Source organism: Pisolithus orientalis (assembly GCF_024613125.1).
Source record: "Pisolithus orientalis strain OTSU chromosome Unknown F5J12scaffold_134, whole genome shotgun sequence".
NCBI classification, from domain to species: Eukaryota; Fungi; Basidiomycota; class Agaricomycetes; order Boletales; family Pisolithaceae; genus Pisolithus; species Pisolithus orientalis.
In genome coordinates this window covers 1-23063 of record NW_026260915.1, presented here as the reverse complement: position 1 = coordinate 23063, position 23063 = coordinate 1, and the positions used below count along the sequence as shown (strand labels likewise).

Here is a 23063-nt window from a genome sequence, read left to right as displayed (position 1 = left end):
TGTGTTGACCACATGGTCAGGTACTTGCTCTGGCTGACATGTAGCAGTGTCTCCTATGCTTTAGCCAACATCATAGAGCTGCTTCAAATGACAAACAACTCAACAGTATGTGTCTTCGGAGCCATGTATAATTGGTGAATGTTGACATCTTTGAAAGAACTGGTATAGTAATTGTGCACTCCAGCTGTGCCTCTACCTTCGAGATGATGAAAATGAGTGTTTGGAGTTCATCACCTGTGGTTCAGTGCCCGAACATTTCAGGGATTTCCATGCCATCAGGAACATGGCGCGTGATGTCGAGATCACTTGTCGCTGGCCAAACTGTGGATGTTGGGTACAGCGGCACAATTTCTTGCAACACATACATGAGGTCCATTTGGGTCATGGGCAGAGAGTAAACTAAAACTGGAGTTCCAGTGGTGCATAGGGAGTGAGCTGCTGCTGCAATTTTTGCTGTGGACAGATGGGTGTGAGGGCTTTTTTGTGGATAAAAAAATTATCTCTAGGATTCACAATAATAGGGCACTTTTTTTTGACAGGGTGCTGTGCAGTCTTTGTAGTGTCGCTTCTTTTTTAACCGTAAGAAAGGATGACAGCAACCTTATTATCAGTTGATATATCATATATTTTCTTGGATAGATGTCGATTTACAAACGGAGTTGCAACAAGGGTAGCACATTGTATTTGGGAAAGTGCATGGAGTGTTTCGATAGTCCACACAATTGATCATTTTCCAGCCTCGGCATGGTAACTTAGTGTATAGCATATCGGTGTCTGTTATGACGCTGCATCTGTAACATTAAACAAACAAAATAAAACAGGTGATTGTGCGACTTTTGCAGTACTGCGCAGAAAGTTTGCAGGTGGCTGTTCTCACAGCCACTGCAAATGCCCGCACAGCCGCTGACTAAGCAGGGCACGTGCACGGGGAGCGAGCGCGTTGGGTGAGTCAGGGCTACACACACCCCTCACCCATTCCTCAGGACTCGTTTCAATGCTACTACTAGCCACTGTACATAACCCATGTAATAATGGGTATTTTGCCAGGAAACAGGCCCAAATTCGCTAGGCCAGTGATGTTGTGGTGCAGAATGCAGTCACATATGCCCTCGTAGGTGACACTTCGTTCGAAAAATTGGCAGTGGCAGTGCCATGGGAATTTCCTGAAGGGGCAATCCTGCCACCGCCATGGGGCGGGGGAGGGGGTCGAGCATTCGAGTGGGCCCTGTGGGGCATCATGGCCTCGTGGATTGGGCAGGATGACTGGGGAGGGTGCTGACGATCTGTGTTCATGTCCTGTCTATGTTTATCTATGTTTATCTGCCCTCCTATCTAGTGCAAAGTGGTCCAAAGTGGCTATGTTAAAAATTATGCAGGGGTAGTATAAAAAGTTGTGCAGAAGCAGTACTGCAAAAGTCGCGCAATAACCTGTTTTATTTTGTTTGTTTAATGTTACAGATGCAGCGCCATAGTCTGTAGATGTAGACTGGGATTTTATTATTCTTTTTTATTGGTATATACCTACCATTTCCCCATTTCCTCCCCTCCCCCCACCGATGATGACCACGATTGGTATTGTAGTTGTCACACGCCTTATTGGTTCCGGTCAAGAGCATGTTGCAAATTCATATGCCACATACTGTTGGCTATCTGAGTCTACATCGAGTCACCAAGCAAGGTTAACAATGCCAATGTTTGCCGGTAGTCTAGATCTAAAACGAACAGGGTTACCTACCCTACCTCGAATTTGCAATGTTAGTACATAACAGAAGACAGGGCCATCCTGGATGACAGTCACCTCCTTGACACGCATGCCATATGCAAGGGGCTCCCTGTCCTATACAACACGAATAAGACACACAAACCTTGTGTTCAACCCAGCACAGTGCCCTTGTAAACATGCAGTAAGCATTATGCTGTATGTGTCTGTTACTTATGCAAATGTCGCTGTTACTGCACATGGCCAGTTCCCAAGTCAATAAAATCCTGTTTTAAGACAAGCAATACATGAAGTATCTCGATAACCATCCCCTGGATATCAATACAATGACATGCTGTGCTCCGATGGTAAAATAAAGGCACTCACGAGCTGGTGAATAAACATATTTGATAACATATGGTATAGCCCCTGTGAGCTACATACTTGTGGCGCCATCAAGATGCTCTGTCCTTCCGCCACACTCTAGGCATTCTTCATACACGACATCATGGACCACATCTCCTGCACACCCCTGCTCCTGCAGGGACTCACCATTCCATCTAACCCACACAACCCAATACCCAGCAGGGCCTCCAATGAAGATAACACCATTTATTGCGATAGTGGTCCTGGTCGTAATCTGAGGAGGAGCTGGCCCCAGTTCACTTTTGTGCCTGTTGTCCTCACATGGGGTGGGTTGTAAGTCTGTTCGCGCTCATTTACTCTGCCTCGCCCAGGCAGTCTTTTGTATTCTCTCCCTTCTATACATACCTCGCCCTCACATCCCTGATAGCATCTCTCATTTCCTTCGCCATTCCCGTGCCCCCTATCATTCGTTCACCCTCCTGTACCCTTGCAACAGCTCTGCAATCACAATTACGCCAAAGCAAAGAAGGCCCAAGAATAGAAAGGCCAATCGTTGTGTTGGAGCTCAGTGGGGAAAGAGTGGATGGATTGGCTGTGGATCCGGAGCGTCGTACCAAGGCAAGGACATAAACGACAAAAAAGATCATGGACCTGCATGTATGCAGAATGAGAACGAGAACCAAGTCAACCACACTCTGGGCATACCAACATTACCCAGACGTCCCACAAATAAAAATGCTATGGTGCTCTGGTCCTCTTGTGCCCACTTTGTGGCAGGAGAAAATGGGTGAGACATATAACAATCACTGACAAGAATGATAGCCTGGATATGAGATTCAGCATCATCCATGCTCGGAGGAGGGAATCGATGAACGACCCTCAGGAATACTTGAATCTGACCAGTACAGGACCCACGTTGGTGGTAGTCCATTCATCGTGGAAGGGCAGACAATAGTTGTGATGATAAATATCAGGCAGTTGCAGGATGGGACTCATCTGTGCATGCAGATTCCTTGCACAGTTGCTGGCTTCACATTTTACGGAGCAACCTGTTGATATCTGGCTGACCGACCTTGACTTTTTCAATGAGCCTCACAATCATCAAGAAGTACAAGGAGGAGAGTTTCATCATGAGGTGTAGATGCCCCATCTCAGGAGCATGTTTATGGAGGTGGTCATCTGGGTCTTGACAGGAGAAAGACTCTTTGCACGCGACCAGATAGACGAGTGGGTGATGACCCTGTTCAATGTTTGGGTTACTATATAACGAGAACATAAACAGTCACCTGCTGAAGGTGACCTACTGGTATAAACAGTCGTTCGCATTCATGTTCTTGGTGGTGAAGCCCACAGTGGGCAATCCCACACATGGGCGAGGTGAGTTGGGAGCAGGGAAGATGAGAATGGTATGACCTCGGCACCGAGTGGATCACATGCAGTGTTCAGTGTTGTGAAGTAGTGGTGGATACATTGATGCATAAGGCTCAGAAGGGGAAGTCTCGCAGTCTCCTCTGAGCAAACTAAGGACTCGACGAAATGCAATCGCTCCTTCAAAGTTGGATGAATGCGTGCCTCAGAGGAATGGGTCCTGGTGGATTTGGGACCTGTGCCGAGGATGCTGATAGGTTTCGGGCATTGGGTGGGTCCAATCTGTGGTCGTTTCGGCGTCCCTGGTATCATCCAGGAGCTGTGTTGTCATTGTCTGTCCACGAGACTCCCTTGTTTTGCTAACCTGGGAATTGTTTACATAACGCCGTATTTGTATCAATCAACAACCCGTGCTATTCCACGTCCTGGGTTGCCCAGAGGGTCAGCGTATCTTATGTAGTACGCTTGCACGGTCCACACTACCGCTCTTTCGACAAGGACAACTTGACATAACCATTCTTTGTGCTGCTCTTGATTTTCGTTCGACACCTACATTGTCACGCACGCTCGCCTCTCCTAGCCGCTTCCTCATTGTCGTGGTATTCTATACGGCCAAAGCATACACGAATATATGTGATCCGATTTTACCTTGCCGCACTGCACTGCGTCTCGAGCCACAACCAAAGTAGCGAAGAAACGTGTGTCAGACACAGTAACGATTCTCCTTTCCCTCCATGTTTCTGAAAACGGCTTGCCCTGATTCAACAGTGGGTGTACTGTCCACGCGCACACAAGCCTCGACATCGACATTGCCCATATCAGGCGATATATATCTTCTTCTAGAACGATCTAGCCCCGGCCCTCAAGGCAGAAGACAGCCATTTCTGCCGTATCGGTCCGATCGGGGAACGAAATTGACGCTGCGATAAGCTGTTTGTCGCCCTTCCACCAGACCTATCCTCTACCCACTCGCTTTTGCATTGACGTTGACCATCTGCCATCAGAAATCATGAGTGACAAGCCACTGCGTGATGCCGTCCGGCGTCTCAAGTTTCGAGTCCTCATCATCGGTAGGGCAAATGCAGGGAAGACATCCATCTTACAAAGAGTCTGCGAAACAACGGAGAGCCCGAAGATTTACAGGGTTAGCGGAGGTCGCCGTGAAGAGGTAGTGTCTTGCCTAGTTTTGAACGCTCCCGACCTTATCATTTGATTAGGTTCACCTCGACCCTACTATTGAGGTCAGTCAACAGTCTGTCGGTGATCGGGATTTTTTGACTATGACACGATTAGCGTGGCAATCACAATATCGAGGACGAGCTCATATTCACGAATCACGAGGGTTATATTTTCCATGACTCTTGTGGTTTTGAGGCTGGCAATGAGGACGAGCTACGAACAGTCCAGGATTTTGTGCACAGAAAGGTGACTGAGCGCCGATTGCGGGACAGGCTGCATGCTATCTGGTGTGTTACAAGTGTTATTGCTAACTCATGAGATTGGCGAGCTCACGAGCCATTTCTAGGTATTGCATTCCAATGGAAAGTGCTCGTCCGGCCTTGGACATGAAATTCATTTGACGCTGTTTGTTCAGATAAAAATGGTATGTCTGAATTGCGAGGTCACACGTTGATCCTGATACATGTGTGATACACAGTGCCTGTGATTGCAGTTTTCACGAAGTATGACCAGTTCAAACTGGATGTTCAGATGGATTTGGAAGACGAATCTGAAGCAAATGCTACTCCGACCTTGGAGGATATCAATGAAGAGGCAGAGAAGATTTTTAAGGATGAATACTGGAATGTAATAAAGGAGAGTTCACCAAAATATGTCAGGTTGGAAAGTAAGATTCATCCATGCTTACATTAAATTTGGTTGATTGGTGTGGGTCAGATATGCACGAACCTGGTGCAAGCTGCAGTGCCTTGATAATAGAAACAGCAAATGCATTGGATGAGGATGTACTAAGACATATGCTAGTGGCTGTACAGAGGGAAAATCTAATGATTAGTGTGGAAATGGCAGTGAAGAGGTAAGTGTCAGGTAATGAAATGGAACATTACCTCACATGCTGCAGGACAAGGTTTGGGAGGGACGGAAGAACCATTGTTGAATCATGCATTGGCTACTTTCCACATCTATGGGTATGTACACAAAGTTTGTGTTGTGTGGCTGATGCCTCATGGCATGTCTTCCACTGCTGCTCTACAGGTGGTAAGTGATCTTGTTTGATTACAATGTGCTGGAGTCACATGGTTTTTATGCCACTGTTGCTTTTCAGCCTGTAAGTGACCTCATAGGACAATGGTGTGCTGAAGACTTATGGTTGCCTTGCCATTGCTGCTCTTCAGCTTGTAAGTGATCTCATGTGATGGCAGTGTGCTGGAGTCTCATGGTTGCCTTGCCATTGCTGCTCTTCAGAGGGTAAGTGATCTCATGTGATGGCAGTGTGCTGGAGTCTCATGGTTGCCTTGCCATTGCTGCTCTTCAGCTTGTAAGTGATCTCATGTGATGGCAGTGTGCTGGAGTCTCATGGTTGCCTTGTCATTGCTGCCCTCCAGGGTGTAAGTGATCTCATGTGATGGCATTGTGCTGGAGTCTCATGGTTGCCTTGCCATTGCTGCTCTTCAGTGGGTAAGTGATCTCATGTGATGGCAGTGTGCTGGAGTTCTCATGGTTGCCTTGTCATTGCTGCCCTCCAGGGTGTAAGTGATCTCATGTGATGGCATTGTGCTGGAGTCTCATGGTTGCCTTGCCATTGCTGCTCTTCAGGATGTAAGTGATCTCATGTGATGGCAGTGTGCTGGAGTCTCATGGTTGCCTTGCCATTGCTGCCCTTCAGCTTGTAAGTGATCTCATGTGATGGCAGTGTGCTGGAGTCTCATGGTTGCCCTGCCATTGCTGCCCTCCAGGGTGTAAGTGATCTCATGTGATGGCAGTGTGCTGGAGTCTCATGGTTGCCTTGCCATTGCTGCTCTTCAGACTGTAAGTGATCTCATGTGATGGCAGTGTGCTGGAGTCTCATGGTTGCCTTGCCATTGCTGCTCTTCAGGATGTAAGTGATCTCATGTGATGGCAGTGTGCTGGAGTCTCATGGTTGCCCTGCCATTGCTGCTCTTCAGCTTGTAAGTGATCTCATGTGATGGCAGTGTGCTGGAGTCTCATGGTTGCCTTGCCATTGCTGCTCTTCAGGATGTAAGTGATCTCATGTGATGGCAGTGTGCTGGAGTCTCATGGTTGCCTTGCCATTGCTGCCCTCCAGGGTGTAAGTGATCTCATGTGATGGTGGTGTGCTGGAGTCTCATGGTTGCCTTGTCATTGCTGCCCTCCAGTGTGTAAGTGATCTCATGTGATGGCATTGTGCTGGAGTCTCATGGTTGCCTTGCCATTGCTGCTCTTCAGCTTGTAAGTGATCTCATGTGATGGCAGTGTGCTGGAGTCTCATGGTTGCCTTGCCATTGCTGCTCTTCAGGATGTAAGTGATCTCATGTGATGGCAGTGTGCTGGAGTCTCATGGTTGCCTTGCCATTGCTGCTCTTCAGGATGTAAGTGATCTCATGTGATGGCAGTGTGCTGGAGTCTCATGGTTGCCTTGCCATTGCTGCTCTTCAGGCTGTAAGTGATCTCATGTGATGGTGGTGTGCTGGAGTCTCATGGTTGCCTTGCCATTGCTGCTCTTCAGCTTGTAAGTGATCTCATGTGATGGTGGTGTGCTGGAGTCTCATGGTTGCCTTGCCATTGCTGCTCTTCAGACTGTAAGTGATCTGATGTGATGGCAGTGTGCTGGAGTCTCATGGTTGCCTTGCCATTGCTGCCCTCCAGGGTGTAAGTGATCTGATGTGATGGCAGTGTGCTGGAGTCTCATGGTTGCCTTGCCATTGCTGCCCTCCAGGGTGTAAGTGATCTGATGTGATGGCAGTGTGCTGGAGTCTCATGGTTGCCTTGCCATTGCTGCTCTTCAGCTTGTAAGTGATCTCATGTGATGGCAGTGTGCTGGAGTCTCATGGTTGCCTTGCCATTGCTGCTCTTCAGCTTGTAAGTGATCTCATGTGATGGCAGTGTGCTGGAGTCTCATGGTTGCCTTGCCATTGCTGCTCTTCAGAGGGTAAGTGATCTCATGTGATGGCAGTGTGCTGGAGTCTCATGGTTGCCTTGCCATTGCTGCTCTTCAGAGGGTAAGTGATCTCATGTGATGGCAGTGTGCTGGAGTCTCATGGTTGCCTTGCCATTGCTGCTCTTCAGCTTGTAAGTGATCTCATGTGATGGCAGTGTGCTGGAGTCTCATGGTTGCCTTGCCATTGCTGCCCTTCAGCTTGTAAGTGATCTCATGTGATGGCAGTGTGCTGGAGTCTCATGGTTGCCTTGCCATTGCTGCTCTTCAGCTTGTAAGTGATCTCATGTGATGGCAGTGTGCTGGAGTCTCATGGTTTCCTTGCCATTGCTGCTCTTCAGGATGTAAGTGATCTCATGTGATGGCAGTGTGCTGGAGTCTCATGGTTGCCTTGCCATTGCTGCTCTTCAGACTGTAAGTGATCTCATGTGATGGCAGTGTGCTGGAGTCTCATGGTTGCCTTGCCATTGCTGCTCTTCAGAGGGTAAGTGATCTCATGTGATGGCAGTGTGCTGGAGTCTCATGGTTGCCTTGTCATTGCTGCTCTTCAGACTGTAAGTGGTCTCATGTGATGGCAGTGTGCTGGAGTCTCATGGTTGCCTTGCCATTGCTACTCTTCAGAGGGTAAGTGATCTCATGTGATGGCAGTGTGCTGGAGTCTCATGGTTGCCTTGCCATTGCTGCTCTTCAGAGGGTAAGTGATCTTATGTGATGGCAGTGTGCTGGAGTCTCATGGTTGCCTTGCCATTGCTGCTCTTCAGAGGGTAAGTGATCTCATGTGATGGCAGTGTGCTGGAGTCTCATGGTTGCCTTGCCATTGCTGCTCTTCAGAGGGTAAGTGATCTCATGTGATGGCAGTGTGCTGGAGTCTCATGGTTGCCTTGCCATTGCTGCTCTTCAGGATGTAAGTGATCTCATTTGATGGCAGTGTGCTGGAGTCTCATGGTTGCCTTGCCATTGCTGCTCTTCAGGATGTAAGTGATCTCATGTGATGGCAGTGTGCTGGAGTCTCATGGTTGCCTTGTCATTGCTGCCCTCCAGGGTGTAAGTGATCTCATGTGATGGCAGTGTGCTGGAGTCTCATGGTTGCCTTGTCATTGCTGCCCTCCAGGGTGTAAGTGATCTCATGTGATGGCAGTGTGCTGGAGTCTCATGGTTGCCTTGCCATTGCTGCCCTTCAGCTTGTAAGTGATCTCATGTGATGGCAGTGTGCTGGAGTCTCATGGTTGCCTTGCCATTGCTGCTCTTCAGGATGTAAGTGATCTCATGTGATGGCAGTGTGCTGGAGTCTCATGGTTGCCTTGCCATTGCTGCTCTTCAGACTGTAAGTGATCTCATGTGATGGCAGTGTGCTGGAGTCTCATGGTTGCCTTGCCATTGCTGCTCTTCAGAGGGTAAGTGATCTCATGTGATGGCAGTGTGCTGGAGTCTCATGGTTGCCTTGTCATTGCTGCTCTTCAGACTGTAAGTGGTCTCATGTGATGGCAGTGTGCTGGAGTCTCATGGTTGCCTTGCCATTGCTACTCTTCAGAGGGTAAGTGATCTCATGTGATGGCAGTGTGCTGGAGTCTCATGGTTGCCTTGCCATTGCTGCTCTTCAGAGGGTAAGTGATCTTATGTGATGGCAGTGTGCTGGAGTCTCATGGTTGCCTTGCCATTGCTGCTCTTCAGAGGGTAAGTGATCTCATGTGATGGCAGTGTGCTGGAGTCTCATGGTTGCCTTGCCATTGCTGCTCTTCAGAGGGTAAGTGATCTCATGTGATGGCAGTGTGCTGGAGTCTCATGGTTGCCTTGCCATTGCTGCTCTTCAGGATGTAAGTGATCTCATTTGATGGCAGTGTGCTGGAGTCTCATGGTTGCCTTGCCATTGCTGCTCTTCAGGATGTAAGTGATCTCATGTGATGGCAGTGTGCTGGAGTCTCATGGTTGCCTTGTCATTGCTGCCCTCCAGGGTGTAAGTGATCTCATGTGATGGCAGTGTGCTGGAGTCTCATGGTTGCCTTGTCATTGCTGCCCTCCAGGGTGTAAGTGATCTCATGTGATGGCAGTGTGCTGGAGTCTCATGGTTGCCTTGCCATTGCTGCCCTTCAGCTTGTAAGTGATCTCATGTGATGGCAGTGTGCTGGAGTCTCATGGTTGCCTTGCCATTGCTGCTCTTCAGGATGTAAGTGATCTCATGTGATGGCAGTGTGCTGGAGTCTCATGGTTGCCTTGTCATTGCTGCTCTTCAGACTGTAAGTGGTCTGATGTGATGGCAGTGTGCTGGAGTCTCATGGTTGCCTTGCCATTGCTACTCTTCAGAGGGTAAGTGATCTCATGTGATGGCAGTGTGCTGGAGTCTCATGGTTGCCTTGCCATTGCTGCTCTTCAGGCTGTAAGTTCTCTCTTGTGATGACAGTGTGTGGATAACTCATGGTTGCTCTGCCATTGTTCTTCAGATTGTAAGTGGTCTCATGTGATCACAGCCTGCCTGGTGCTGTTCTGCCATCTCTCATGCACTTTTTAATCATGTTTAATAGCTCTCCATTTTTGACATCCTCAGGCCATTCTTTGTCCAGGTATCTTAAATGTTGTTCATTGTGACCTTGGCTTCACATATGTGTTAGATTGATTTGGACCTGAATGATCCTCACAAACTACATCATGTTTTGATGGGTATACATCTCTCATTTATTTATTCTGTTGAGTCTCATTGATTTATAGTTTCCACACTGATTTTGGAATCTGCTTCTATCCTCTTTCTATCTTCAGCTGTCTCCATTTGTGAAGCTTTACAACAATCATGCTGCAGGTTTAACAGTCTATATTCCAACATCAAATCTGTGTTCCCTCTTTCTGCTGATCAAGCTCATACCAATGATTATCTGGCCTTTGTGCTTGAGCATAGACTTGGTAGGTCTTCCTGTTCCTTATTGCTTCTCATGTCATAATTGCTTTCTAGTTCCTTTTTCAGGCCAAGTTCAAAGGCCATACACAGATTGTTGATGAATTTTGCCAACATCACAGCATTGCAATCACTGGTGGGAAAATTTGTTGGCCATTGCCATCAGTGTGGAAATCAAATAAATAAATAAATTTACAAACTGGGAACTCCTGTCTGTCAGGTAGACCCATGCCTGGGGCTCCCTCTGCTAGCATCTGCCTGTTTCATTGCATAACACTAGGTTGTCAACTTTGCACCTTCTACATAGTTGACCAGCTTTAACCATGACAACATGTTTTGTGTGGTTGTTTCCAAGTAGGGACAGACTAACAAAAGTGAAGATACTCAGGCTTCTATTGAGAGAAGAGTGAGGTGCACAAAGGAAAAATAATGTGCCACAATGACTGTGCTTATGTAAGATATTACCGGTGTAGGAAATATAATTAATGTGCATCAACATGCCCACTCAATGGTGAATATCTCAATAAGTAACACCTAAGCCAATAGAATAACAAATGTGCTTACATATCTCTAGAAAGTCCCTTGGTCAAGATGTCTGCCAGCTGCTCATTTGTAGACATGTACACCACAGAGACATCCCCTGACTTGATCTTCTCTTGAATGAAGTGATGATGAATGGAGATGTGTTTCATACAATCATGAAACATTGCATTTCTCACCCGTGAGATTGCTGATTGATTGTCAACATGGAGAGGGGTGGGGTCAGCTCATGCAGCCATGTCTATTTCACCAAGCAGTGTGCAGATCCAAATAGCTTCTTTTGTGGCTGCCCAAACAGCCATATACTCAGCCTCAGTGCTCAAAAGAGCAACAGAGGTTTTCTTTTTCAATGACCAGCTCACTGCACCACCACATAAGATGAATGCATAGCCAGTGATAGAATGTTGATCATTAACATTGGACACCCAATCTACATCCACATACCCAGCCAGAGTGGGTCCTGATGCTGCAGAGTAGTGGAGATGCAAGGTAGTGGTCCCTCAGAGATAGCAATAGACTCTTTTGAGGGCCACCCAGTGGTGCTCACCTGGAGTTGCTGCATGCCTGCTAAGGATGCCCACTGCATAGGCAAGGTCAGGGCAAGTAGCCAACATAGTGTACATCAAGGCTCTGAAAGCACTCTGATAGCATGCAACATCTGACTTGGCCTGTTCAAGTTTTTTGAGTTTGAGACTGGGTTCAGTAGGTGTACCAACAGTACACATATCCTGTGACCCAAAGCACCAGAGTATAGACTTGACATATCTTTCCTGTGAGAGTTCAATTTCTCCTTTATCATGGTGTGGGGAGCAGGTATCCACTACTCAGTATGAGGGTGTGGGCTCCAGCCTAGGGATAGGTGATCTGAGGGGGTGAGTTTGACCCAAGGGGAGTTGCTCTAGCTGTAGGAGGATGGCAGGGAGTGAATGCAACAGAGTCATGCAAGTTGATTGACCTGTAAATGAAGAGTGTGATTGATTAAGGGGGAGACTAGCCTTGAGCTGGCCTTGAAAGTGTTGCAAATATGCCTGCTACTCAGTGCTAGGCAAGGGAAAGGGAAGGGGTTGTGTTGACATTGTTACTTCTGCTCTCTCTCTCTGTCTCTAACTTGGGGGCTTCAAAGTTGTTATTTTTCCTGTCAATGATGACAGATATATGAGGTGCTACATGTGGATTATGTAACTATGAAGTAAGCAGCATCAGAAGTCAAAAGAGTGACAAGAAAGGATGGTAATTAGTTGAGATTGACATAATGATTGACATAATAATGGCCGTGAGGCTGGTATAGTATTGGCAATCAAAAGAGTGACTAAGGTAAGGGAAGTGCAAGTGGTCTGAAGGGAAGTGAACAAGAAGACAATGAGAGTGAACAAGAAGAAAATGGAAGTGACAAGAAAGTGCTTATGCAGTTGACAGTGCAAACCTGAAAAGTGTCATGGTCATGCATTCATCCTAGGTCCTCACTCACTCTGCACCCCTTTCTGCTGGTCATTCACTCACTAATGCACCAACTCTGCCCAACTTCTGTCAGTTGCAAGCCATTCTCCGCTCCAGCTGCTGTCAGAGTTACACTGCTCCCCTACCGGACTGAGCGGACCATTCTCTGAGGAGTCATGTGACTACCTTTGGACTCCTCCCTGACAGCTTGCAGTCAGGTACTCTGCAGCACACACACTGCATGGTCCAGTGCCTGGACTGTTTCCTTTTCTGGATGTTCTATGTTACCCATTCATATGCCCTCCATCTACCCTTCATTCATCATCTAGGAAGTTTTACTTGAAAATTGCTGGGTCCCTGTATGTCAGTTCCGGTTCCAGTTACTGTACCTCCATGGTAGTATAAAAGCATGTATCATACTCCATCATTCCTCAGTACAAATATCAACATAGTTCCTACTCCCTCTGCCTCCATCCTCCACCTATCAGAGTTACCTCTGACTGTCTGTCTGTACTCCCCCTCTGAAATATGAGGGCTGAGATCATGCAAGGGGGTAGTGCACGAGCTAAACCTGATGCCCTCACTTCGCTCTGCCCTTACCTTGGCAGATTTCATTCCTGCCAACACTCCACCAGTTGGAGTTCTACTCTTTCCGTTGGACTTGCTCCTGAACCTCTCCCCAGCCCTCAACAAGCATTGGAGTTTGTCGGAGTAGGCCCAGACTTGGCAGTATATTCATACTTGCACTTGTATGATCTCATTTTCTGTCTTCCAAAAAACTTACACCATTATGAGAACTCGAGCTCAGTCCCAAAGAGAGGTTGCTGAGAACCTCACTGTTGTGCTAGCTAATCTGTGTTGACTCCCTTTCATCATCGAACAGTTCCAGTCATTCTCCGTTTGATGCCATTCTCATGCCGAAGGCAAAAGCGCTTTGCAGGCTGGTCGCTCCGACCTCCATCCAACCACTTTCCATACTCTGTCTCCTCGAGACCGAGATGATGGACCCGACCCTGATGACCCTGATGGTGATCCCAATGGCAGGGGCAGCGGTGATGGGGATATCCCTGAAGACCTGGCTGAGCCACCAGAGGATCCCCTCATGGCTCTTGCTAGAGCTGTCCATGTGCTCATGCAGTCTAGTTCATGCACTGGGGACTCTGCTCCAAAAACCAAAGTCTGCAAGCCTGACACTTTCAATGGCTCCAACCCTAAGAAACTTCATGAGTTCCTTGTACAATGCGAGCTGAACTTCCAGGACTGCCCCCATGCATTCCGCTCTGACAGAGCAAAGGTTACCTTCACTCAGTCTTATCTTAAGGGTATAGCCCTGGCTTGGTTCAAGCCAGACCTACTAAACCCCAACAATTATGACTGCCTGCTTTGGATGGATGACTATCACGAGTTCTTACAAGAGCTCACAACTAATTTTGGTCTGCATGATGCCATAGCAGATGCCATCCAACAACTCAAGAACCTTACTATGAAGGATGGCTCTCAAATTACCAAGTATGTCGTGGAGTTCAATCGCTGGGCTTCACAGGTCAAGGACTACAGTGTCAGTGCACTCCACCACTGCTTTTATAGCAGACTTCCAGACTGCATCAAGGATGAAATTGCTTGCATAGGAAAACCTTCTACCCTTGCACAACTCTGCGAACTTGCTCAGACTGTTGATGCATGCTACTGGGAGCATAAAGCAGATCATCTTGCACACCACCAAGTCTGCCACCGACAGGTTGCAGCCTTCCAGCTCCAACAACAAGTATAAATCGTCATCCTCTGCCTCTGCTCCGAGGTCCGATGCCAAGGGCAAGGGCAGGCAAAAGGATCTGCCCAAGTCCAATATTGCCCATCTTCTGGGCAAGGATGGCAAACTCACCTCTGCTGAATGCCAGCATAGGATGAAGAACAACCTCTGCCTCTTCTGTGGAGAGGTGGGCCACTCCTGCTAAGGACTGTCCCAGGTCTACCTCTCATGCAGCCAAAGCCCATGCAGCTATGGCAGGGACTCTGCCTCCTCCACCCACAGAGAAGGCAGAGCCAAAAAATTAGTCCACTCCTCCAGGGAGCTTCGCACAGCCTGGAGGAAGCATTGATCCCAACTGTGCACAACTGGACATCTGACTCAACGCATTTGCTCTCTCTAGTCCTGGTTCCTTGCTTCCATCTGTAACTCTTCTTGGTTACTCTGTTGATGCTGTTTCTGCATTGATCAACTCTGGCTCTTCTCATTGTTTTGTAGACCTGTCCATAATCAAAAAATATGCTGTTCCTGTTTCCTCCATTTCCCCGCCAGTTCCACTCCACTTGTTTGATGGTAGTACAAATGCTGTCATTTCCCAAGAGGTAGATCTATCCCTCTGCTTTCCTTCCAGTGATGTCAACTCTGTTTCATTTTATGTTACTCCATTGGATTCTTCTTGTTCACTGGTATTAGGACACAACTGGCTCACCCGCTTCAATCCATTGATTGACTGGGTACTGGGCAGTATATCGTTCAAACCATCATTACAGGGAATGCCAACACCCCAGGCACCTTCATCACCTTCCGCTGCAACCTCCGCTCCAGATCCAACACCCCCCACTCTGTCTGCACCTCCAACAGACTCACTGTTCTCTGCTCTGCTTGTCTCACTCATCAATGCTGCTGCATATGTCAGAGCCTGTGCTCTCCCTGGCTCTAGACAGTTCCACTTACAACTCTCCACTGATGATGTGAAGCTTTGTGTGTCCTGCCACTTCCTCTCCACCTCCTGACCTCTCCTTGGTCCCTCCTGAGTATCATGAGTTTGCCGAATGTCTTTAGTAAACACAAGGCTACTGAACTTCCGCCACACCAGTTTGTTCAATCTCAAGATTGACCTTGAGGAAGGAGCTTCTCTGCACCCATTGGCATGATTTACTCTCTGTCTCTGCCAGAGCTTGAAGCTCTCCACACCTTCATTGACTGAGCACCTTGGCTACAGTTTCATCAAGCAGTCCACCTCCACTCATGGTGTCCCCTGTCCTCTTCGTGAAGAAGAAGGATGGCTCACTCCACCTCTGTGTAGACTATCAAGGACTCAATAAAATCACGAAAAAAAGATCACTATCCACTGCTGCTCATCTCCAACCTACTCGACTCCCCAAGCCACACTAAGGTCTATACCAAGATTGATCTCCACCACACCTATCATCTGGTCCACATCGCAGACAGAGATGAATGGAAAACGGCTTTCCACACTTGCTATGGTTCTTACGAGTGGTGGGTAATGCCATTTGGTCTGACTAATGCGCCTGCAGCTTTCCAGTGATTCATTAATAGCATCTTTGCAGACATGCTCGATGTCTGCATCATGGTATACCTTGATGACATCCTGGTTTATTCACAGGACATGGAGTTACACTGCGAACATGTAAAGGAGGTACTCTGCTGCCTTCGAAAGCATGGTCTTTATGCCAAGCCAGAGAAGTGCAAGTTTCACTCTGACTCCATTGAGTACCTTGGTTATGTTCTTTCTCCCTCTGGTCTCACCATGTCTGCTGAGAAGGTTCAGGCAGTCCATGACTGGCCTGAGCTGTGGAAGGTGCAAGACATCCAGTCTTTCCTTGGCTTCGCAAACTTCTACAGATGATTCATTAACAACTACTCTGACATCGTCATTCTGCTTACTCGCCTCACGTGAAAGGGGGCTCCTTGGAACTTTTCCAAGGAGTGCTCACTCTGCCTTCCTCCACCTGAAGGATGCCTTCAGCTCTGCTCCTGTCCTCACACACTGGGTTCCTGACTGCTCCACTCACAGTTGAAACTGATGCCTCCGACTATGCCATTGCCAGCATTTTGTTCGATCACCTGCTCCGATGGATGAACTCTGCCCAGTTGCCTTTCTACTCCCATACCATGGCCATGCCAGAACTCAACTACGATACCCACAACAAGGAGCTGTTGGCTATCTTCAAGGCTTTCTGCCATTGGCAGCATTACCTGGAAGGTTCTGCCTTACCTGTCGACATGGTGACAGACCACAAAAACCTTGAGTATTTCTCCACCTCTAAGGTCCTCACTTGTCGACAGGCCCACTGGTCAGGAGTACCTTTCACAGTTTAACCTTTCTGTCTGCTTCTGACCTGGCCGCCTGGGAGCCAAGCCCAATGCACTCACATGACATTGGGATGTCTACCCAAAAGGGGGGGATAGGGACTATGTGCAGGTAAATCCTCACAATCTCTGCCCTATGTTTACACAGGAGCAACTCACATTGTCCCTCCATACCACTACCCTCGTGGCACCCATGCTCCATGCTGCCATGGTCTTTGATGTTGAGTGCTCGCACTCTGACATCATCTTCGCCCTACCATCCAACCCTGTCTCTGCCAGCCATCTTCCAACCCCAACTAAGCCTTGGTGGTCCCTGGACTCTGATGGTCTACTCTGCCTTGACAGTCACATCTTTGTCCCTGACATTGATGACCTCTGCCTTTGAGTGCTTCAGTTCAAACATGACCATCCTCTAGCAGGCCATTTCAGGCAAAACCACACCCTGGCACTCGTCCACAGGGACTACATGTGGCCTAACCTCTGCTCTGACATGAAAGAATACATCAGGTCCTGCACCACCTGTGGATGGAGTAAAACTCTGCATCACTGCCCTTATGGCCTACTAAAGCAACTCCCTGTCCCAGAGAGACCTTGGAACTCTGTCTCCATGGACTTCATCGAACACCTCCCCAACCCCGATGGCTACTCCACCATACTCGTGGTGGTGGACTGCCTCTCAACGCAAGCAGTGTTTGTCCCCACCCACGATGCCATCACCTCCACCAAACTCACTAAGCTCTTCCTTACCCATGTCTTCTCCAACCATGGAGTACCAGCTAATGTCACCTCTGACAGAGGTCCTGAGTTTGTCTCACACTTCTTCTGCTCTCTAGGAAAGGCCCTTGATATGCATCTTCACTTTACTTCAGGTTACCACCCAGAAGGCAGTGGCCAGACCAAGCAAATGAACCAGACCCTTGAGCAGTACCCTTGTGTCTACTGCAACTACCAACAAGACAACTGGGCTGAGCTGTTACCTCTAGCAGAGTTTGCTTTCAACAATGCACCAAGTGCAACTACTGGAGTTTCTCCCTTCTTCGCTAACAAGGGATACCACCCAAACCTGTCTGTGGTCCCTGACCAAGACTTCACCTCTCCAAGGGCTCATGACTATGTCATTGAGCTCTCTGCCCTTCATGACTTCCTCTGCTCCAAAATGTCTGCCACTCAGCAGCGCTACCAGGGTCCAGTGGATGCCAGACGCATACCTCCACCTGGGTTTAAGGTTGGAGAACAGGCCTACGTCAAAGCCAAGTACTTCAGCTCCACTCATCCTTCAGAAAAACTCTCCAAAAGGTACTTAGGTCCATTCACCATCTTGGCCAGGCTGGGTATGCACTCTGTCACCCTTAAGCTCCCTGATTCTATGTGCTCAGTACATCCAGTCTTCCATGTCTCACAACTGGAAGCTGCAGTGGTTAACCCTTTCCCAAACCGACAACAACCTCCACCTCCACCAGTGGATGTTGATGGCAACCTTGAGTACAAGGTGTCAGAGATACTTGACTCCAAGGTGGACCGCCATCACCACCACTGTCAACTCTTGTATCTAGTCCGCTGGGCTGGTTACAAGAACACTGACAAGGAAACCTCTTGGTTGCTTGCAACCGAGCTGGACCACACTTCCGACATAGTCTCTGCTTTCCACAAATGCTATCTGCACAAACCTGGCCCATGTCAACCTCTGCCATAGTACTCCACCCAGATAACCCTCCTCCATGGGTTGGCTCCGCCCCTTATCAGACTACCTTAAGTACTTTAGAATTTTCTCCACTTGACTGTTTCACTTCTCAGAATCACAAATGAGGTCACAGGTCTATTTTGTGGTAGTACAAAATATACAAAACAAAAAGAAAAAAAAAAAGTCTACTCTACTCTTCCATCACTTGCCCTCCACCACCCTCCTGTCCTTCTCCATCTTCCAGCTCTCTTCCAACTTCTTCCTCTTCCTCGTTGTCCCCCTCCACACCTTTGTCCCTGTCCTCTGGTGCCTCTGACTGAGGTCACTTCCATCCTCCTCCTGCATGCTCGAACTCAGCCATCCTGGCCTCACACATGTCCTCCCTCCACCTCATCTCCACCCATTCTGCCCACTCGCAGTACAGCCCCCACTCATTGGCTGTCTGCTCCACAGCCTCTGCCATCTGCTCCACTGCTCTTGCCATCCTCTTGAAGGCTGTTGCAGCCTTCTTGTGCGCCTCTGCATACCTCTCTGCAGCCTGCAGCTGCTGCTCCTGCTCCCACTCTGCCCACCAGGAAGGGGCCCCTGCTCCTGAGGGTCCCTCTGTGCAGTGTCTCTGGCTCCTCCTTGTCCACACCACCTACCTCCCACTCGTCATCCACTTCCTCCGTCTCTGTCGCTCTCTCCTTCCCCTTCCCTTGCAACCTTTTCTTCTTCTCCCCTCAGGAACTTCCTGTCCCCACCCTCTTCTGCAAGGGCCCTGCCACCACATCCTCTTTTGTCCAACTACACACCTTTTTCTTGTTTTGGCAGGGCACACAGGCCCTGGTCTTGCCTTGTCCTGGCTCACACTGCCCCACTGTCAGACTCACTGCACAGTGAGTACAGGGGGGCTGCCTGGTCGTGGTGACCACCACAGAGGTCCCAGGGACCCTCTGGACAGTGTTGATGTCATACACCATGCCACATAGTCTAATGAAGGTGGAACTGTGAGTCATCTCCGCCTGACTCATAATGCTCTGCCACTCACCTTTGTGCAGCCTTGTCCTGTCTGGCCCATGCCCTCTCCTCAGAGGCCCTCTGCCTCTGCTTTTCTGCCTCCTTCTCTGCCTCCTTCTTCCTTTGGGCCTCCTCTTCCTCCTCTGCTCTCTTCCTCTGCTCTGCCTCCAACCTCTCCTCCTCTGCCTTCTGCCTTTTGGCCTCCTCACACTTGGCCTTGCACTCTGCCTCATGCTCTCTCTCTCTCTGCTCAGTCTCCTCTCATCAGTGCACCTTCTCTATGGACTTCTCCCATTTGGTGTCAGTGGAGTTGTCAGTAAGGACAACCAGTTCATCATCCATGACTTGGGAGTAGTTGTGGACATGACTGGGGGTTGGCTGGGGGGTTTTGCTCTGGTGCCTGGGAGGACATGATGATGTGGAGAAAGGACAAAGGTTCGGTACCCTAACATGTGTTTTTAAGTGGTTCTTCAGACTCTGACAGAGCTCCACTGTGGCTAAAGCCATTGTCCTCGAGGTGTCAAGGTGGTTTCAAATGATTGACTCGTGTTGATCTCACCTCGTACATGCAGCCTTCAGGGGTTCAGGCCCTAGGAGGGGGGCACTGTCATGGTCATGCATTCATCCTAGGTCCTCACTCACTCTGCACCCCTTTCTGCCAGTCATTCACTCACTAACACACCAACTCTGCCCAACTTCTGTCAGTTGCAAGCCATTCTCCACTCCAGCTGCTGTCAGAGTTGCACTGCTCCCCTACTGGACCTAAGCAGACCATTCTCTGAGGAGTCATGTGACTACCTTCGGACTCCTCCCTGACAGGTCGCAGTCAGGTACTCTGCAGCACATGCACACGCATGGTCCAGTGCCTGGACTGTTTCCTTTTCTGGATGTTCTATGTTACCCATTTGTATGCCCTCCATCTACCCTTCATTCATCATCTAGGAAGTTTTACTTGAAAATTGCTGGGTCCCTGTATATCAGTTCCAGTTCCGGTTACTGTACCTTTGTGGTAGTATAAAAGCATGTATCATACTCCATCATTCCTCAGTATGAATATTGATGTAGTTCCTACTCCCTCTGCCTCCATCTTCCACCTATCAGAGTTACCTCTGACTGTCTGTCTGTACTCCCCCTCTGAAATACAAGGGCTGAGATCGTGCAAGGGGGTAGCACATGAGCTAAACCCGATGCCCCCACTTCGCTCCACCCTTACCTCGGCAGATTTTGTTCCTGCCAACACTCTGCCAGTTGGAGTTCTACTCTTTCTGTTGGAATTTCTCCTGAACCTCTCCCCAGACCTCAACAAGTGTTGGAGTTTGTCAGAGTAGGCCCAGACTTGACAAAAAGCAGAAGTGAGCAAGCACAGGTGACCAGAAAGCTGTCATAAGTGTTGGACCTTCATCACAATGGCCAAGGGGAGTGTCTAGAGGTTATGTGATGGCAGGGGAAGTGATTTGACTGAAAGGATGGAGTGTTGGGCAACCTGGAGTGCAGAGGGTGTCAAAGATGCTTGAGAGGGGTCACATTTGCATTGCTTTTGTTGCAAAGCCTATAGACACTTAGTAGACCTCCTATTGACACCACACACACACTCCTAGTGTGGGGAGATTGCTCTCCCCACAACAGTCTTGGATGATCTCCATTCCTAAGATTCATTGTCCCTTGCCCAAATCTGATAGGTCATACTCTGAGGAGAGTTGAGTCTTGAGCTGGTTAATAGCATCACAGTTCTTTGACAAGATGAGTTTATCATCCACATAGACAGCAACTATAGTCTGAACTCCATTTTTGAATTTGTAGAACAAACTGTGGTCTGCATTGCTGTGCATGAAACCCAGGGCTTTGAAAACTTCCCTCAAGTGGGTATACCAAGCCTTTGGAGCTTGTTTTAGGCCATAAAGGGCATGGTGAAGGTGCCAAACAATGTCTGCAGATTTACAGAACCCAGGAGGAGGTCAAAGGAAGACCTCTTTGTCAAATTTTCCATTCAGGAAGGTTGACTTGACATCAATTTGGTGTAATTCAAGGTCATACTTGGCTTTGAGAGCAAGCAAGATTGAAATAGTAGTAAACTTCACAATGGGGACAAAAGTATCAGTATATTCCACTCCATAAATTTGAAGTGAACCCCCTAGCAATGAGACATGCCTTATACTTCTTGATGTTTGCCCATTGGTCCTCGCTTTACTTTGTATACCCATTTCAAATCAATGATCTTTTGATCTGAGGGCTGTTCAACCTCCTCATACAGCCTGAGCTTCTGAAAACATGTTCAGCTTGTCCACCATTGCTGCATACCAACAATTGCCATCTGGGTGATTTACAGCATCCTCAAACATTGTAGGCTCATCATTGCATGCAGAACTCACTTGGTAAGCTGTGTGGTCTTGTTGATTCAAGTCAATGCTTTGCCTGACTGCTGCATCTCAACCTTGCACTCAGCCACTCCCCCACCATGACCTCTGGTCCTTCCATTGTCTCTCTCAGCATTCCCATGGTCCTTTTCCCTTGTCAATGTTGACCTCTGGTTAGCATTGACAAATATCTTGGGTCATCATCTTGAACTGGAGCCTTCTGGTCCTAGAGGATCTCCTGACCTCAGCAAGTGGTAGTGGCTGTGGATATGGCACTGGAGGACCTCTGGACATTGTAGGATGTCTTGCTGTTGTTCGATTTTCCCTCTGGGAGATTTCTGGGTGAGTTCTAGGCATTTCTACCACAGAACTTGGCTCATCTGACTGATTTGGCTCATTTTCAGCCTCTGTGGGCTTGAGCATTGATTGTCCTTGATAAGGACCCATCAGAGCACCTCCCTGGCTCCCTGTGGTTGTGATGAGACCTAACAACAGGGTTTGTTGTAGGCTCACACCAAGAACCAAAGAAGAAAGAAAGAGAAGAAGAGAGGAGGTGAGTTTAGAAGCAGGAGACTTCAGGACTCATAGACCCAAATGGACTAGCTTGGAGCTAGCCTGGGGATTGAGCAATGGTACTTATAATATAGCACATGTGTCAATGGCAAGGTGTACATGAGGTCTGTGACATCATGGTGATGTCATGATGGTATCATAGTGGAGCAGAACATACTAGAAGGCAGGCATGTGGTGGCAGCAAGGTGAGGTCCAGACCAGAGTCCAGACTGAGTCCAAGCAGATAAGATAAGATGAAAGGAAAAGGAAAGGAAAAAAGGAAAAGAAGAAAAGTGTACATATCATAACACTATCCCCTCCTTAGAAATTGACTTCCAGGTGATTAAAGGTAGGGACAGTGTCCATAAAGTTCTCAAGAGGGTGGAAGAGGGAGGCAAAGAGAGAGGAGTCCATGCCACAGAGTTTATGAGGGGCAGAGGGTTGTGGTGGTAGAAACCTTTGATGGCAGCAGGGGCAGACTTTATGGTGGACTCAGGCTCCCAGGTGCAGTCCTTGTCATGGTACCCCTTCCAATGTACCAAGTACTCAAGCCTGTTCTGTTTGAGGTGAGAGTCAGCAACATACTCAACCTCAAACTCTTCATCACCCTCATGGCTCACTACCAGTCCAGGGCATGTGACAACCTGTCCCTCAAGTGGTCCCTTGTGCAGTTTGACCCATGAAACATTCATCATGGAGTGGATTTTAAGGGTTTTAGGAAGTTTCAGTGCAACTGCATTTGGTTTGAGTGAGACTACCTTATAGGGACCAATCCAATGTTCAGTGAGTTTTCTTGAGGGGTGACCAGAGAGTGAGATATGCAATGTTTCCAACCAGATGATGTCACCACAGAGTAGACTGGGGCTTCTGAATGGTGTGCCTTGGAGTTGAGCCTCATCCAATCTGCAGTCCTCTCCAGGGCCCTTTTGGTATCCTCCAGAACCTTGGCAAAGTCAATGGTGTTGTCAGTGGCTGCCTCTGCCTTTGA

The 23063-nt window shown here is 48.4% G+C and overlaps 3 protein-coding genes across 3 annotated transcripts; 2 read left to right on the top strand and 1 right to left on the bottom strand.

The window, feature by feature from the left end:
- Positions 1-1452: 1452 nt before the first annotated feature.
- F5J12DRAFT_787652 (uncharacterized protein) lies at positions 1453-3435 on the bottom strand (the record flags this gene model as incomplete). Its single annotated transcript, XM_051743679.1, has 10 exons — positions 1453-1473; positions 1526-1592; positions 1641-1656; positions 1732-1837; positions 1862-1890; positions 2144-2373; positions 2471-2657; positions 2771-2888; positions 3138-3305; positions 3370-3435. The coding sequence occupies 10 exons, from the start codon at positions 3433-3435 to the stop codon at positions 1453-1455; spliced, it is 1008 nt and encodes a 335-aa protein (XP_051594181.1).
- An 839-nt stretch (positions 3436-4274) lies between these two features.
- Positions 4275-5927, top strand: F5J12DRAFT_92216 (uncharacterized protein). The gene is made up of 10 exons (XM_051749310.1): positions 4275-4365; positions 4438-4601; positions 4651-4674; positions 4727-4899; positions 4959-4978; positions 5091-5279; positions 5330-5468; positions 5514-5580; positions 5648-5650; positions 5718-5927. Exons 2-10 carry the CDS (start codon positions 4443-4445, stop codon positions 5796-5798), a joined length of 855 nt encoding a protein of 284 aa, XP_051594180.1. The 5' UTR covers positions 4275-4365; positions 4438-4442; the 3' UTR covers positions 5799-5927.
- A 3924-nt stretch (positions 5928-9851) lies between these two features.
- Positions 9852-10898, top strand: F5J12DRAFT_871364 (uncharacterized protein). The gene is made up of 5 exons (XM_051747119.1): positions 9852-9921; positions 9986-10105; positions 10154-10202; positions 10251-10439; positions 10489-10898. Exons 3-5 carry the CDS (start codon positions 10199-10201, stop codon positions 10530-10532), a joined length of 237 nt encoding a protein of 78 aa, XP_051594179.1. The 5' UTR covers positions 9852-9921; positions 9986-10105; positions 10154-10198; the 3' UTR covers positions 10533-10898.
- Positions 10899-23063: the final 12165 nt, after the last annotated feature.

Coding starts and splice junctions, on each gene's coding strand:
- F5J12DRAFT_92216 (XM_051749310.1), top strand. CDS start 4,443: ATGAGTGACAAGCCACTGCGTGATGCCGTCCGGCGTCTCAAGTTTCGA. Junction 4,900..4,958: donor GACAGGCTGCATGCTATCTG/GTGTGTTACAAG, acceptor AGCCATTTCTAG/GTATTGCATTCCAATGGAAA. Junction 5,469..5,513: donor GTGGAAATGGCAGTGAAGAG/GTAAGTGTCAGG, acceptor CACATGCTGCAG/GACAAGGTTTGGGAGGGACG.
- F5J12DRAFT_871364 (XM_051747119.1), top strand. Junction 10,440..10,488: donor TGTGCTTGAGCATAGACTTG/GTAGGTCTTCCT, acceptor ATTGCTTTCTAG/TTCCTTTTTCAGGCCAAGTT.